General features: G+C 56.0%; 1 protein-coding gene across 1 annotated transcript in view; it reads left to right on the top strand.

Moving 5' to 3' along the window:
- The window catches only part of TNRC18 (trinucleotide repeat containing 18), a 91,241-nt gene that overhangs the window by 46,350 nt on the left and 33,469 nt on the right, over nucleotides 1-11,422 (top strand). The window contains exons 12-16 of the mRNA XM_045284383.1: nucleotides 3,521-3,696; nucleotides 4,170-4,306; nucleotides 4,458-4,586; nucleotides 6,017-6,188; nucleotides 8,878-9,241. Coding sequence (XP_045140318.1) covers nucleotides 3,521-3,696; nucleotides 4,170-4,306; nucleotides 4,458-4,586; nucleotides 6,017-6,188; nucleotides 8,878-9,241 — 978 coding nt within the window. The remainder of the gene's footprint in view (nucleotides 1-3,520; nucleotides 3,697-4,169; nucleotides 4,307-4,457; nucleotides 4,587-6,016; nucleotides 6,189-8,877; nucleotides 9,242-11,422) is intronic.

Below are 11,422 nucleotides of genomic sequence, written 5' to 3'. Positions count from 1 at the left end.
CTGTGCAAGAGATGACCGGCGCCCTTGCTCATACTCTGGTGTATGTGTTCCTTGAACTTTCCCTGGTTGTGCCTCTTCTTAGTTGTGCCTCAAGCCGAAGAGCAGGGTTGCAGTGTGGTGAGCGGTGTTGTGTCTCCCCCTGCTTCGTGTCCTACACACTGTTGTTGACACGTTCACTCGAAACACCATGCCCCTGTAGCATCATGCACACGTACACCTGGCTGGCACGAGCTGGGTTTCCCCACAGTGTGTCACTGCTGCCCTTACCCATTTTGAATTGTACTTTGCCCCCAACGTGTGTGTGTATGTTTATATATGCACACATATATACATATACACACACACATAGGTATGTATACGCACACACAACACAGGCCCAACTGCTTCTGCACAGTATGGTTTTTCTTTGAGGCTGTGGGTTTTCGGGGACTTGCTTAGTGTTCGCTCGGTGAAGGGCCTCGTGAGTACCTTCCCTATGTTGTCACACACGTTCCTCGCTCTTTTGTTGTGGCCATGGTCACATAGGAGTAGCACTGCCCACGGGGTGTCCAGAGTCTTGCTGGCACCGTGATTAAACACCAGCGGCTGAAGGCAAGGTGGCGGTTCAGCCCGCAGGCTGCCAGTGGAGAGCCTCAGCAGGCCGGCCCTCTGGAGGGCTGCTCATCTCCTCGGCAGTGGGCGCCCAGAAGACCCCTGTGACTGAGAAGTAGGAGGGAGCGGGCAGCTTTCATCTAGCGTCCACTCCTGTCTCCGTGTCCGCCCAGTGCTGGCCCCTCCGTTCCCACTCTCAGCGACCCTGAAGGACTGAGTAGAACGGCGTCTGGTGGGTGGCCGAGACTGAGTCTCCGTGGGGGTAGAAAGCCTCGCCGCCTGTCGTTCTTCCTCGAAGCGGCCGATGATTTCAAATGCTGACCTTGAGGTTAGCAGCCCATTGGGACACCACTGTGCCACGGGGGCGCATGTCACCTAGTTTACCAGAGCCAGGGCTTTGTTAGCTTAAAAAGGGGGGGATGGCACCCCTTCTTCACTCACTGCCTTCAGTGGAGTCCAATTCACAGTGACCCTGCACGGGGACGCCTGTGGGTTAGGTGTTGTCATTGCTGTTAACCACAAGGCCGGCGCTTCAAACCCACCAAACCCCCACGAGGGAGAAAATTGAAGCAGCCAGCCCCTGTAAGGGTTTACAGCCTCAGAGACCCCGCAGAGCAGTTCTGCCCTGCCCCATAGGGTCACTATGAGTCCGGGGTTGTCTCCCCCGCCACCACCCCCAACACACACACACACACACACACACACACACATTCTTTTTCCTTTTTGGTCGGTTTTGGAGATACTTGTGGTTGTCCCAGCTGGAGGGAGGGAGAGCATTCACTACTGACATCTAGTGGGAGGAGGCTGGCAGTGCGGTGGAGCACCCGGGCCCCCCCCAGTCCACAGTGCAGGATGTGGTGCAGGTCTTGGGGGGCCTCTGTGTTGATAACGAGGGTGTGCTTTCCCCCCAAGAGATGGCAGAACCAGCACGAACACTGGTCCTGTATTAGATTAGAAACCGTGTGCTTCCTTCCGTTTGAGGGGACCCTGCGGGGAAGCTGCCCCCGCCCTTTCTGGTGGGCGCCTGCCCGGTGATGGTGACAGAATAAACAGCATGCTGGGCACACCTTCCTGTTAGCAGGCTGCACGGGTGGCCACTCCAGAAACCCCAAGACATGGCAGACGGAGCTGTTGGCGATTAGCGTGGGAGTGGTGCCATCGGGGTTGTGGGGTGACCCCACGTGACAGAATGGGACTGTCCCCGAGGCCTTTCTGTGTTCTGAGTTAGTCTGCTTGCTGTACAAATAGAGCCCGGGGATAAAGAGCACACTCACGGTGGAATATACCATGCAGACAGGAAATGACGTAATAAAGCACACTTTTTCCAGTGGTGGGTGAGCAGCCCTTCCACCTCCCCACACAGGCCCAGGAGTCAACATGGGCACCACCTGCAAGCTCCCCAGGGTGCTGGGTGACCTGCTAATCACAGCTCCCCCCCCCCCCAAGGTGAATTTCCCCACCTTGAAGCTCATGGTACCTTCATTCCTTTTTATCTCACCAAAAAAAAAAGTGTTCAATATTGCTGCCCTTTATTCTCGTTCTCTGTATAAATCCAGTCTTGGAACGTCCAAGAGTGATGCTGTCAGCAAGTTTCATGCTGCTGCAACATTGTATGCAGTACATGGTTCTAAGGAGGAAAGTTACAAAAGCCAGGGCCTAATGCTAGCAGGTCCTTAGTGCTTATTTGTAGGTCTGGTGTGGCCTGTGGAAACAGGCACATGGCGGGGTGGGGTGGAAGATAGGGCTAGGGGGCTGGGGGAGCAAGCAATGTATGCTGGAGGGGACGGGGGCTCTAGAACAGATTGTGATTACATAACTCATTTAAAAGCGATTTCACCACGGGGGGGTTCTAAAATTGATGGGGCTAAATGATTGTACAGTTCTTCTAGATATGATTGAAATATTGAATCAATCGTCTGATAGGTGGATTATGGGCCCATGAAACTGTAAAAAACAAAACAAGCACATGAAGGTGCCGAATAATGACCTGTTTGGGAGTTGTCAGAAAGTGATCAGACAATCCTCTCCTCCACCCCCCCCAGCCCCCCACCTCCCAAATGCCCCCACAGGGTTTTCTGAGCTGTGATCTTGGCAGAAGCAGGCCAGCACATCAGGCTGTCTGTGTTGGGGCCAGCCAAGTACACTTGCTGGCCGTTCGATTCTGTTGAGCTACAGAAAGCGCGATGGTGTGAGGTCCGGGGATGGAGGCGGCTCTAGTTGTGCCAGTGTGAAGAGATGTTAAATAGGAAAACAAGCCAAGTGTGGTGCAGTCTGTATTGGTTGATACCATTCGGGAGTTCTGGAGGTGTAGTGGTTACATCCGGCTGCTAACTGCAAGGCCAGCAGTTCAAAACCACTAGCCACTCCGGGGGAGAAAGACGAGGCTTTTTACTCTGGTAAAGAGTTACTAGTCTTGGACCCACGGGTGGTGGTGGGGTAGTTCTACTGTTCTGTAGGGTCTATTATGATTCGGAATTGACTAGACAGCAGCGTGTCCATGTATCTTACATGTACTCTGCCAGCAACGGCATTCCCCTCTGGTGGTCGGGATCTCTGGGGAGGTTCTGCACCTCTCTGTGTGGTGGCGCTTTCTTTTTTCCTCGCAAGCACTTGTGCAGATCTGGGCTCTCTGAAAAGCAGGAGCCTTTTTTTCCCCTTTGATGAGAGCTGGGCATGGTTGTCCTCCGAGGTTTCCGTGCAAAAGAGGAGAGCAAGCCGGATTCCTCGAATGAGCCTCTGGCTGGTGTTGGGCAGCTTTCCAGAGTCAGTCTGCCTCACCAGCCCACAGTAGTTGTGATGTTCCCAGTGCTGGGTGGGCTTGGTCAGATGGGGTCTCGGAGGGGCCCAGTGTCTCGCTCTGGCCTCTGCCTCCCTGTGTGGGGGCGGGCGGGTCTTGGGGCCGTCCCGGCTTACCTGGTCATGTCTGCAGGCGTGGAGAAGGCTGTGGTGGCTCGGCCCTCGCTGGAGAGTCTGCTGGTGGCCAGCAGCCACCTGCTGCAGGAGGCGCTGGACGGCCCCTTTGTGGACCCGCTCAAGAGTCTGCGACTGCCCCGGGAGTTGGACCCCAACAGGAAGTACAGCTGGATGCACAAGAAGGAGGAGCGGGTGAGGGCCTGGTCTCGCCTTCCGCCCCGACTTCCCCGGCTCAGTGCCTCCATTTACCCAAGTGATAACCAGGGGCTTGAAGGCCACAGATCAGGCTCAGCCTGGGGGGTTCCGGGCCCTGTCTGGGATGGTGCTGGGCTTTCCAGTGTCGGCTAACTTAGCACTAGCCAGGTTGTTGCCTTGACGTGACTTGATACAGGGAGCCCCCTGGGCATAAAGTGGAGGGTGGTGGGCTTGGTCCCTCAGGGAAGGTTGGGGGTTCGTGTCTACCTAGTGGCATCTCGGGAGAAAGGCCTGGTGGTCTCCTTCCTAAAAAAGCCGCCATTGTGAACCGTGTGGGGGTGGCAGCTAGATTCTGAGGCGGCGGGGGGTGTCTCTGACCCCAAAACCTTTGCTCCTCACTGTGTGTTGGGCATGTCCCCAAGGTGGAGGGGCCCCTGGAGCGCCTTCATCTGGCCCTGCCCCTTCTGCAGATGTACGCCATGAAGTCCTCCCTGGAGAACATGGATGCCACGGAGTTGGACTTCCGGATGCGGCTGGCCGAGGTGCAGCGGCAGTACAAGGAGAAGCAGCGAGAGTTGGTGAAGCTGCAGCGGCGCCGGGACCCTGAGTGAGTGTGCCCCCCACGCCGGGCAGGCTAGGCAGTGCAGAGCGCCCTGACGTGTGCGTGTGTGTGTACTGGGTTCCACCCATACGCCTCCTCCGTGCCCCCCTCCTGCTCCCCACCCTGGTTCACAGCCAAGCCTGTGATTCTCTTTAAGGGACAGGCGTGAAGAACCCCATAGAAGCTTGGCACGCAGAGGCCCTGGCAGGCCGAGGAAACGGACCCACGCCCTCATCGCCCTGCAGCCCCCATGCAAGAGAGGGACGAGCCAAGGCAGTAGCGGAAAGTAAGGCTGGCCCCGCGGTGGGTCGGGGCTGCCCAGGGCTTGGAGGGGAGGAGACTGCCCCGGCCCCGGCGGCCCCCTTGTTCTTTCGGCTGGCCCGGGGGACCTGGGGTCCCTGGGGCTCGGCGGGCCTGGGCCCAGACCTTGAGCAAGGAATGGCAGAGGGACGCCAGGTGGACAGCGCGGGACGAAGGGCTGCGGCAGGACGTGGGTTGCTCCGCACCACAGCCGAAGCTGCATCCGAGTTGTCCTCCACGCTTCCCTGCAGCACCCGACGCCCGAACCACCTGCTTCCAGCTCTGTGGGCACAGGCTCCTTGGTGGGGCCTCCCGGAGGGTTTCCTGGATGCTGCTGGGCCCTGGACCGATGGGGGAGATGCTTTGATCCGCCCTGGCTTTAGGGTCATGCTGGCCGAATGAAGCCCCAGCAGAACAGGGCTGGGATGGCACGATGGCCCAGTGCTTGGCCTGAGGAAGCAGAGGAGCCCCGGGCGGCCTTCCGAAGGCTTTGGGCGGCCTCGGCATGGCTCGGGGAATCCCACGAGAAAATGGCCCCTGATCCCACCTGGATGTTCCTGAGAAGAGAGCAAGAACACTGTCTCATCGGCCATAGCCATCCACGGGGAGGGACCGGCTCCTAGAAGAGCAGAGAGAGACGGCAGCTGGCAGTGTGGGCCTCGAGGAGAGCCGGGCGAGCAGATCTGCTGCATCGTAGATGATGACCTTGACCCCATGCCCTTGTCCATAAAATGCAGTGTCACCGGGTGGGCCGAAGCACAAAGCCCCCGTGCAGCACAGGGCACACACTGTTGGGGGTGCTGCGGAGTCATCAGCAACTAGTGACTCTACGGGACAGAGCAGAACTGCCCTGGAGGGTGTCTTAGGCTGGCGATATCCTGGACACAAATTGCCCGGGCTCGCCACCAGTCTCTGGGTGGGTTTTGACTTTCTACCTATCCATTAGCAGCCAAGCTCGTGATCGCTACAGTGCCTGGCCTCTTTAGAAGACACGTGTTGGGCAGCTGATAAAAATGAGCTGCTTTTGTTGTTATACGTGAAGCTTTAGGGCTAGACAGGTACAGGTTAGACCAGGTGTCTCTGCAGCCTTAATCCCTTACCCTCTCTCCTCCTTTGGTGGATTTCCTTGGTGTTGCTGGTCCTTGTTCATGGTGCGCTTTGGTCAAGAGGTTCCTGACCGTGCAGGGGTGTGTGTGTGTGTGTGAGTGTGTGAAATGAGGGTGGCCGAGGGTGTCGATAAGTTGTTCACACAAAGCTCTCCTGCCTCCCTTGCAAATGTCCTGGATTGTCCCCATCCTCCCTGCGTGTGCTGCGGCATCCAGTGCCTAGGCTGCCAGGGTGGCCCCCGAGCCTGCCTGTGACCGCCTGTATCTGTGACCGGCCAGGCTGCTCACTGGTGGTGCATCTGGGTTTCAGGCTGAGCAGCAAGTCCCTGCTGACATCCGAGGACTTCGAGCTGGGAGCAGGGATGAGGAAAAGACACAAGGGGGCGGAGGAGGAACACGGCACCCTTGTTGGAATTGGGAAAGCCCGGGGCCGGAGCCAGATGTGGGACGAACAAGACGGCTCTTCCGACTTCATGAGCCAGGTCAGTGACCCAGTCTCCCCGTGTGGTGAGATCTGCCAGGCTGGTTGGCCTGGTGGCCTGCCTCCCTCCTGCCTGACGCCCCTACTGCAGAACAGGGATTCTAGAAATGATTGTCAGAATGTCATGGGTCCCATCTTCCTGATTGTAATGCCACCACCAAACGCTGTCAAGCTGGTTCCAGCTCATGGTGACCCCAAGGGTCCCAACTGCTCGTTGGGTTTTTTGTTTTTTTCTTTAAAAAAAATCATTTTATTGGGGGCTCATACAACTGTTATCCCAATCCATACACACATCAATTGTGTAAAGCGCATTTGTACATCGTTTCTCAAAACATTTTCTCTCCATTTAAACCCCCGACATTAGGTCCTCATTTTTCCCCTCCCTCCCCGCTCCCCCCTCCCGCATGAGCCCTTGATAGTTTATAAATGGGTATTTTGTCATATCTTGCCCTGTCCGACGTCTCCCTTCATCCACTTTTTGGTTGTCTGTCCCCCAGGGAGGAGGTCGCACACAGTTCCATGTAATCGGTTCCCTCTTTCCTACCCATTCTCCCTTTACCCTCCCTGTTTTGCCACTCATACCACTGGTCCTATAGGGCTCATCCGTTCATTGGGGTTTTTGTAACAAAACTGCCAGGTCTCACTGGGTGGGTTTCAACTGTCAACTTTGTTAGTGGAGTGTCAACTATTGGTGCCATGTATGGGGCTTTTATGACCGTACCCTTAATCCCCTGCCATTGAGTTGTTACTGCAGAGAGCGGGGAGATTCAGGCCCAGAGGGGGTCAGGGACTTTCTAAAGAGTCCTGTGACTGTCCTGTGGCACATGTATGAAGACCAAGCCTTGTTTTCTAACTTCGTGTTGTGAGCTGGATGAAGGTTTACAGAGCACATCAATTCTCCATCCAATAGTTCCCTCATTTTGTGTCATCTCATTGTATTATCACTCAGCCCACCTCCTCCCTGCTTCTCATTTTCATCCCCCCTCTTTTCCTGGCCCTCCTGTCCTGGGTAAATGCTGCGGTTTCATCTCAAATGGCTGGTGATTCTGTGTGTGCCTCACTAGTGTTATCATTCAGCAAATAGACCTGTCTGGCTGGAAACTCAGCCTTAGGGGTGACTAAGGGCCATAGTCTCAGGGTCCCACCAGTCTATCCAACCGGTAATCCCGATCTTTTTTATGATTTTGAGTTTTGCTCCCCATCTGATGTCCATTCTATCCAGGACGTTCTAATGGGCTCCCTTTCAGAAGAGTTGGCAGTGATAGCTGGGCACCATCTAGTTCTTCTTGTCTCGGTGTGGTGAAAGGCTGTTGTTCGAGTGGCCCTTTAGTCCAGTGGACAAACGGTTCCCATGCATCACGTTTTTCACCACTCTTCGTTTCTTGGGACGTGGAGAGGATCAGTAAGGTTGCACCTTAGATGAGACTGTACATTCTTGACCTAACCTGTGGTGCCTGTTGTTGAGCAGCCTTGCTGTTTCAGAACCAGCTCGACCATTCTGCAGCTCCAAAGAACAAGGACTGATGCGACTACTGATCTGTAAATGTTCCAGGGTTTCTTGTTTCTGCCGAGCATCAGAATCCTCCACTCAAGTTCCTCAACTCTAAATACTTGTCATTCCTTGCCAGGCAGCCTTGTGTGGAGGGAGGGGCTTTTGGGGATCTGGCCATCAGGAGTACTCACATAAGGAGGCCAGGTGCAGGATGGGGAAGAGACAGCCAGTTCATACCTCCAGATCCGCTTTGCACTCCAGCGGTGAAGGGTACTTGTGTTGTTCAAATGATGCTTGCTCAGCTTGTCTCTTGCAGAGTGCCACCCGAACAAAAGGAAATAGATAAAACCTTCAAATGAGGGACATTCACAGCTCTGAAATGGCACATCTTCTCCCAAATGACTAGCTTTGGTGAGAGTGGTACAAGCAGGAATTTAATCTGAGAGATCTCCCATCATCTCTGCTGCTGCGGGCAGCCACGGTGCATGCAAGGAGGCACATTCTTTGCAGCTTCTGCCCGATTAGTTGGACAGGCTCATGGAAACGGTGCAGCTGCCATCTTCCCTGGTGCAGACGAAACAATCCGCCCTGCTGTAATCTTGACTTTTCCATCTTGGTGCCCTTCCTCCTCCCCAAATCCAGCTGCCTTCTCCAGCTCAAGGTGAGCTCTGCTTGCCTAAGAGATTCCCTCGAAGGCGCCAGAAAACCAGGGTGGAAGGGCCAGTGCCACCACTGGGGACATGGTTAGCTTGTCACCAGGCCTTATCTCCATCCATCTTCAGCTGCCCACGTAGAACACTCCCTGTTCTGCAGTTTTAGAGGCGAAGATAAGAGAAGCCCCTTTACAAAAGTCAGTCGGTGTCGAAGGGCAGCCACCCAGGTCCATCCCTGTGGGCTCTCAAGCCCCGCTATCGTTTTTTGCCACGTCTTTTTTTTTTTTTTTTTAACTTTTTAATTGTGATTTGAGTGCAAGCTTACAGGGCAAGTTGGGTTTCCCTTCTAACAATTCGCAACTCATTTTGCTTCACGTGGACCGCAGGCCCCACCCACTCTTCCCTGTGCATTCCCTTCCTCATCGGTTCCCATCCCTTCCTGCCTTCTGGACTTTCTCTATGGGCAAACATCACCCTTTTGATTCTTAAAGGTTGATCATTCTCATTGCCACGTGGCTTAACCCAAGGCCCCATTTCTTCTCCAGCTGAAGATTAAGAAGAAGAAGATGGCCAGCGACCAGGAGCAACTGGCAAGCAAGCTAGACAAGGCCCTGTCCCTCACCAAGCAGGACAAGTTGAAGTCGTCGACCTTCAAGTTTTCGGACAGTGTTGGGGGGAAATCGAAAACTGGCGGGGGCTGCAACAGGTACTTGACTCCGTATGACAGCCTGCTCAGCAAGGACAGAAAGGCCTTGGCCAAAGGCCTCAGCCTGTCTCTGAAAGCCTCCCGGGAAGGTAAACACAAAAGGGCAGCCAAAGCCAGGAAGATGGAGGTGGGGTTCAAGGCCAGAGGCGCGCCCAAGTCGGGCCACTCCCCGTTCACCTCGGAAGTGAGCAGCTACTCCTACAGTAAGTAGCAGCCGGGCGCTGCGCTGCGCTGCCTCCGGGCCATTTCTTCTCTCCCTTTCTCTTTCTCGCTCCCTCTCACCTCTTGATCGGAGGCAGTCGAAGGCTTTCTGTTTCCACGTGTCAGTCTCTGTTCCAAGCAGGAAGTGGAGGGGACGGGCGCTGGAAGCGGAAGTGCCTGTGATGGGCGGGCTCTGGTGATAGGGAGGCGGCTGTGATTGGTGGATTTGGGCCGGGCGGCCCCTGATTGGTCTGTGGAAGCGGAAGCTGCCTGGCCGCTCTTGCCCTCCTCGTTGGGAGGGAACTGTGTGGATGACTTGAGAGCCACCGAGTTTGCGGCCGCTTGGGCTAGAGGGGCCGTGGAGACGACTGACCGGGCCTGCCCTCAGGAAACGCCCCTGCTCGGCACCAAACGTGTGTGTGCGTAAAAGTGGCGCGGGCCGGGCAAGGGACCAAGCAGCACTGTGCCTTCTGAGTAGGGAGAGTGGGAATCGGTCTTGAATCTCCGTTGAGTGTCCGCTTGAACTTCCTAGAAACGTCCCACGTGTTACCCAATATGGCGGCCGCCAGCCACGCCTGGTTATTGCCCATTCGGAAGATGGCCCGCGCCTGCGCCTCGGGAGTTGCGGTGGTTTGGATGGGTTTTCACGTGAAGCCGCAGTGTCGGGCTCATTCACCAAGAGCCCCGCGGAGTTTGTGAGCCAGGGTCTTGCACACCGGTGGCCTCCCTGTGGGCGCGGGTGTGGCGTGAGGGTCAGGCGTGGCCGCTGGAGCGCGATAGGGCCTGAGGGCGTTGCGGTCAGGGGCAGACCCTTGGGTCGTGCTGGATCTGCACTCCGGCCGCCCTGGGCGCCTGCTGGGCGCCTGCCTGCTTCTGTGTCTTGAGCTCAGCTGCCGTTGGCGGACTCACTGGACAGTCTGAATGTCCGGGGTGCATGCCCCCGTTTGAGTAAAACGTGTTCTTTCCGCCCTCCTGGCGTGGATCCGTACCTGCCTGGCAGGGCTCATGGAGCTCACGTGGGTCAGCCCGACGAGGGAGGGCAAGGTGACCTGTGGGAGTTTCCATTGTGCTTGCTCAGGCTGCTGCGACGACGTCGGGTCTGTGCGTCCGAGGCGCAGAGGGCCTGGCGTGAGCCGAGCACGTCTGCTGTGTGTGGAGCCAGCGTGCTGTGGGCATGGAGGTCGGCTGGCTCCCGTGCCCTCAGGTTCATCTGGCCTCGCTGCTCTGAAGGAGTGGAGAGAGAGAGAGGGCCATCCTTTGCCCTTCCCGCCTGAGCTGGTCGGGTGGGGTGGGGAAGAGATGCTGCTCCTGCGATCCTCCCCGGTCGCATGACCTGTGAGTGTGCCCTGGCTGCTTGCTGGGGAACCCCACTTCCCCACTCCCTGTGGGGGTCACACGGTGGGGGTGGCTGGAAGTCAGAGATGAACCTCATGCCTGAGGTCGTCTTTGGGGTGCTCTGAGGCTGGGGTGTGTGCGTGTGTGTGTGTGTGTATGTACACACGTGTTCACGGTTGCTGGTGTAACCTGGTTCTGTCTTTATCCAAAACACGTGTTGGTTTAGGCAAGAGAACCAGTGCCCTCGGTCAATTCTAACTCCCGGTGAGTCCATTTATGTCAGAATAGAGCTGGTATCCAGTAGGGTGTTCAGTACTGTGACCACGTGGAAACATCTCCGTTCTTTCACCCTGGGCCTATTCGAAGCACCAACCTTTGGGCGTAGCTGAGCTTAATCTTTGACTTCTTGGGCGAGAGGAATGGGTACAGAATGGGTGCAGCCAGGAAGTCAGAAGGTGTCTCCAACTGGAGGGTGCCCGTGGCCTGGCTGTGGCGAGAGCCCCTGCCTATGTTTCAATTAAAGGAAGGCCTTTAAAAACATTATTAATAGATCATTTTATTGGGGGCTCTTACAGCTCTTAGGACAAACGCATACATAAAGTGTCTCAAAACAAGAAGGCCTTTTAAAACTTGCACTTTCGCAAACGAGACTGCGAGACTCCAGAGATGTGCATGGCGGGAAGAAGGGCTGTGCTTTTGGCAGATGGGGGATTCGAGAACAGCACCTTCCACTTGTAGTTTTGGGTTCAAGAGGTCAGGGGGCATGCCTGGGGGAAAGTCGGCCTGGTGGTTGCCGCCCATAGGAGTCCCCTACTCTATAACGTGACTTTGACGAGGACAGAAATGGC

Source organism: Echinops telfairi, unplaced genomic scaffold (assembly GCF_000313985.2).
Source record: "Echinops telfairi isolate 266 unplaced genomic scaffold, ASM31398v2 ScPeMD7_5;HRSCAF=22, whole genome shotgun sequence".
Taxonomy (NCBI): Eukaryota; Metazoa; Chordata; class Mammalia; order Afrosoricida; family Tenrecidae; genus Echinops; species Echinops telfairi.
The sequence above is the reverse complement of the archived record's forward strand: the minus strand, read 5'-3'. Positions and strand labels throughout refer to the sequence as shown.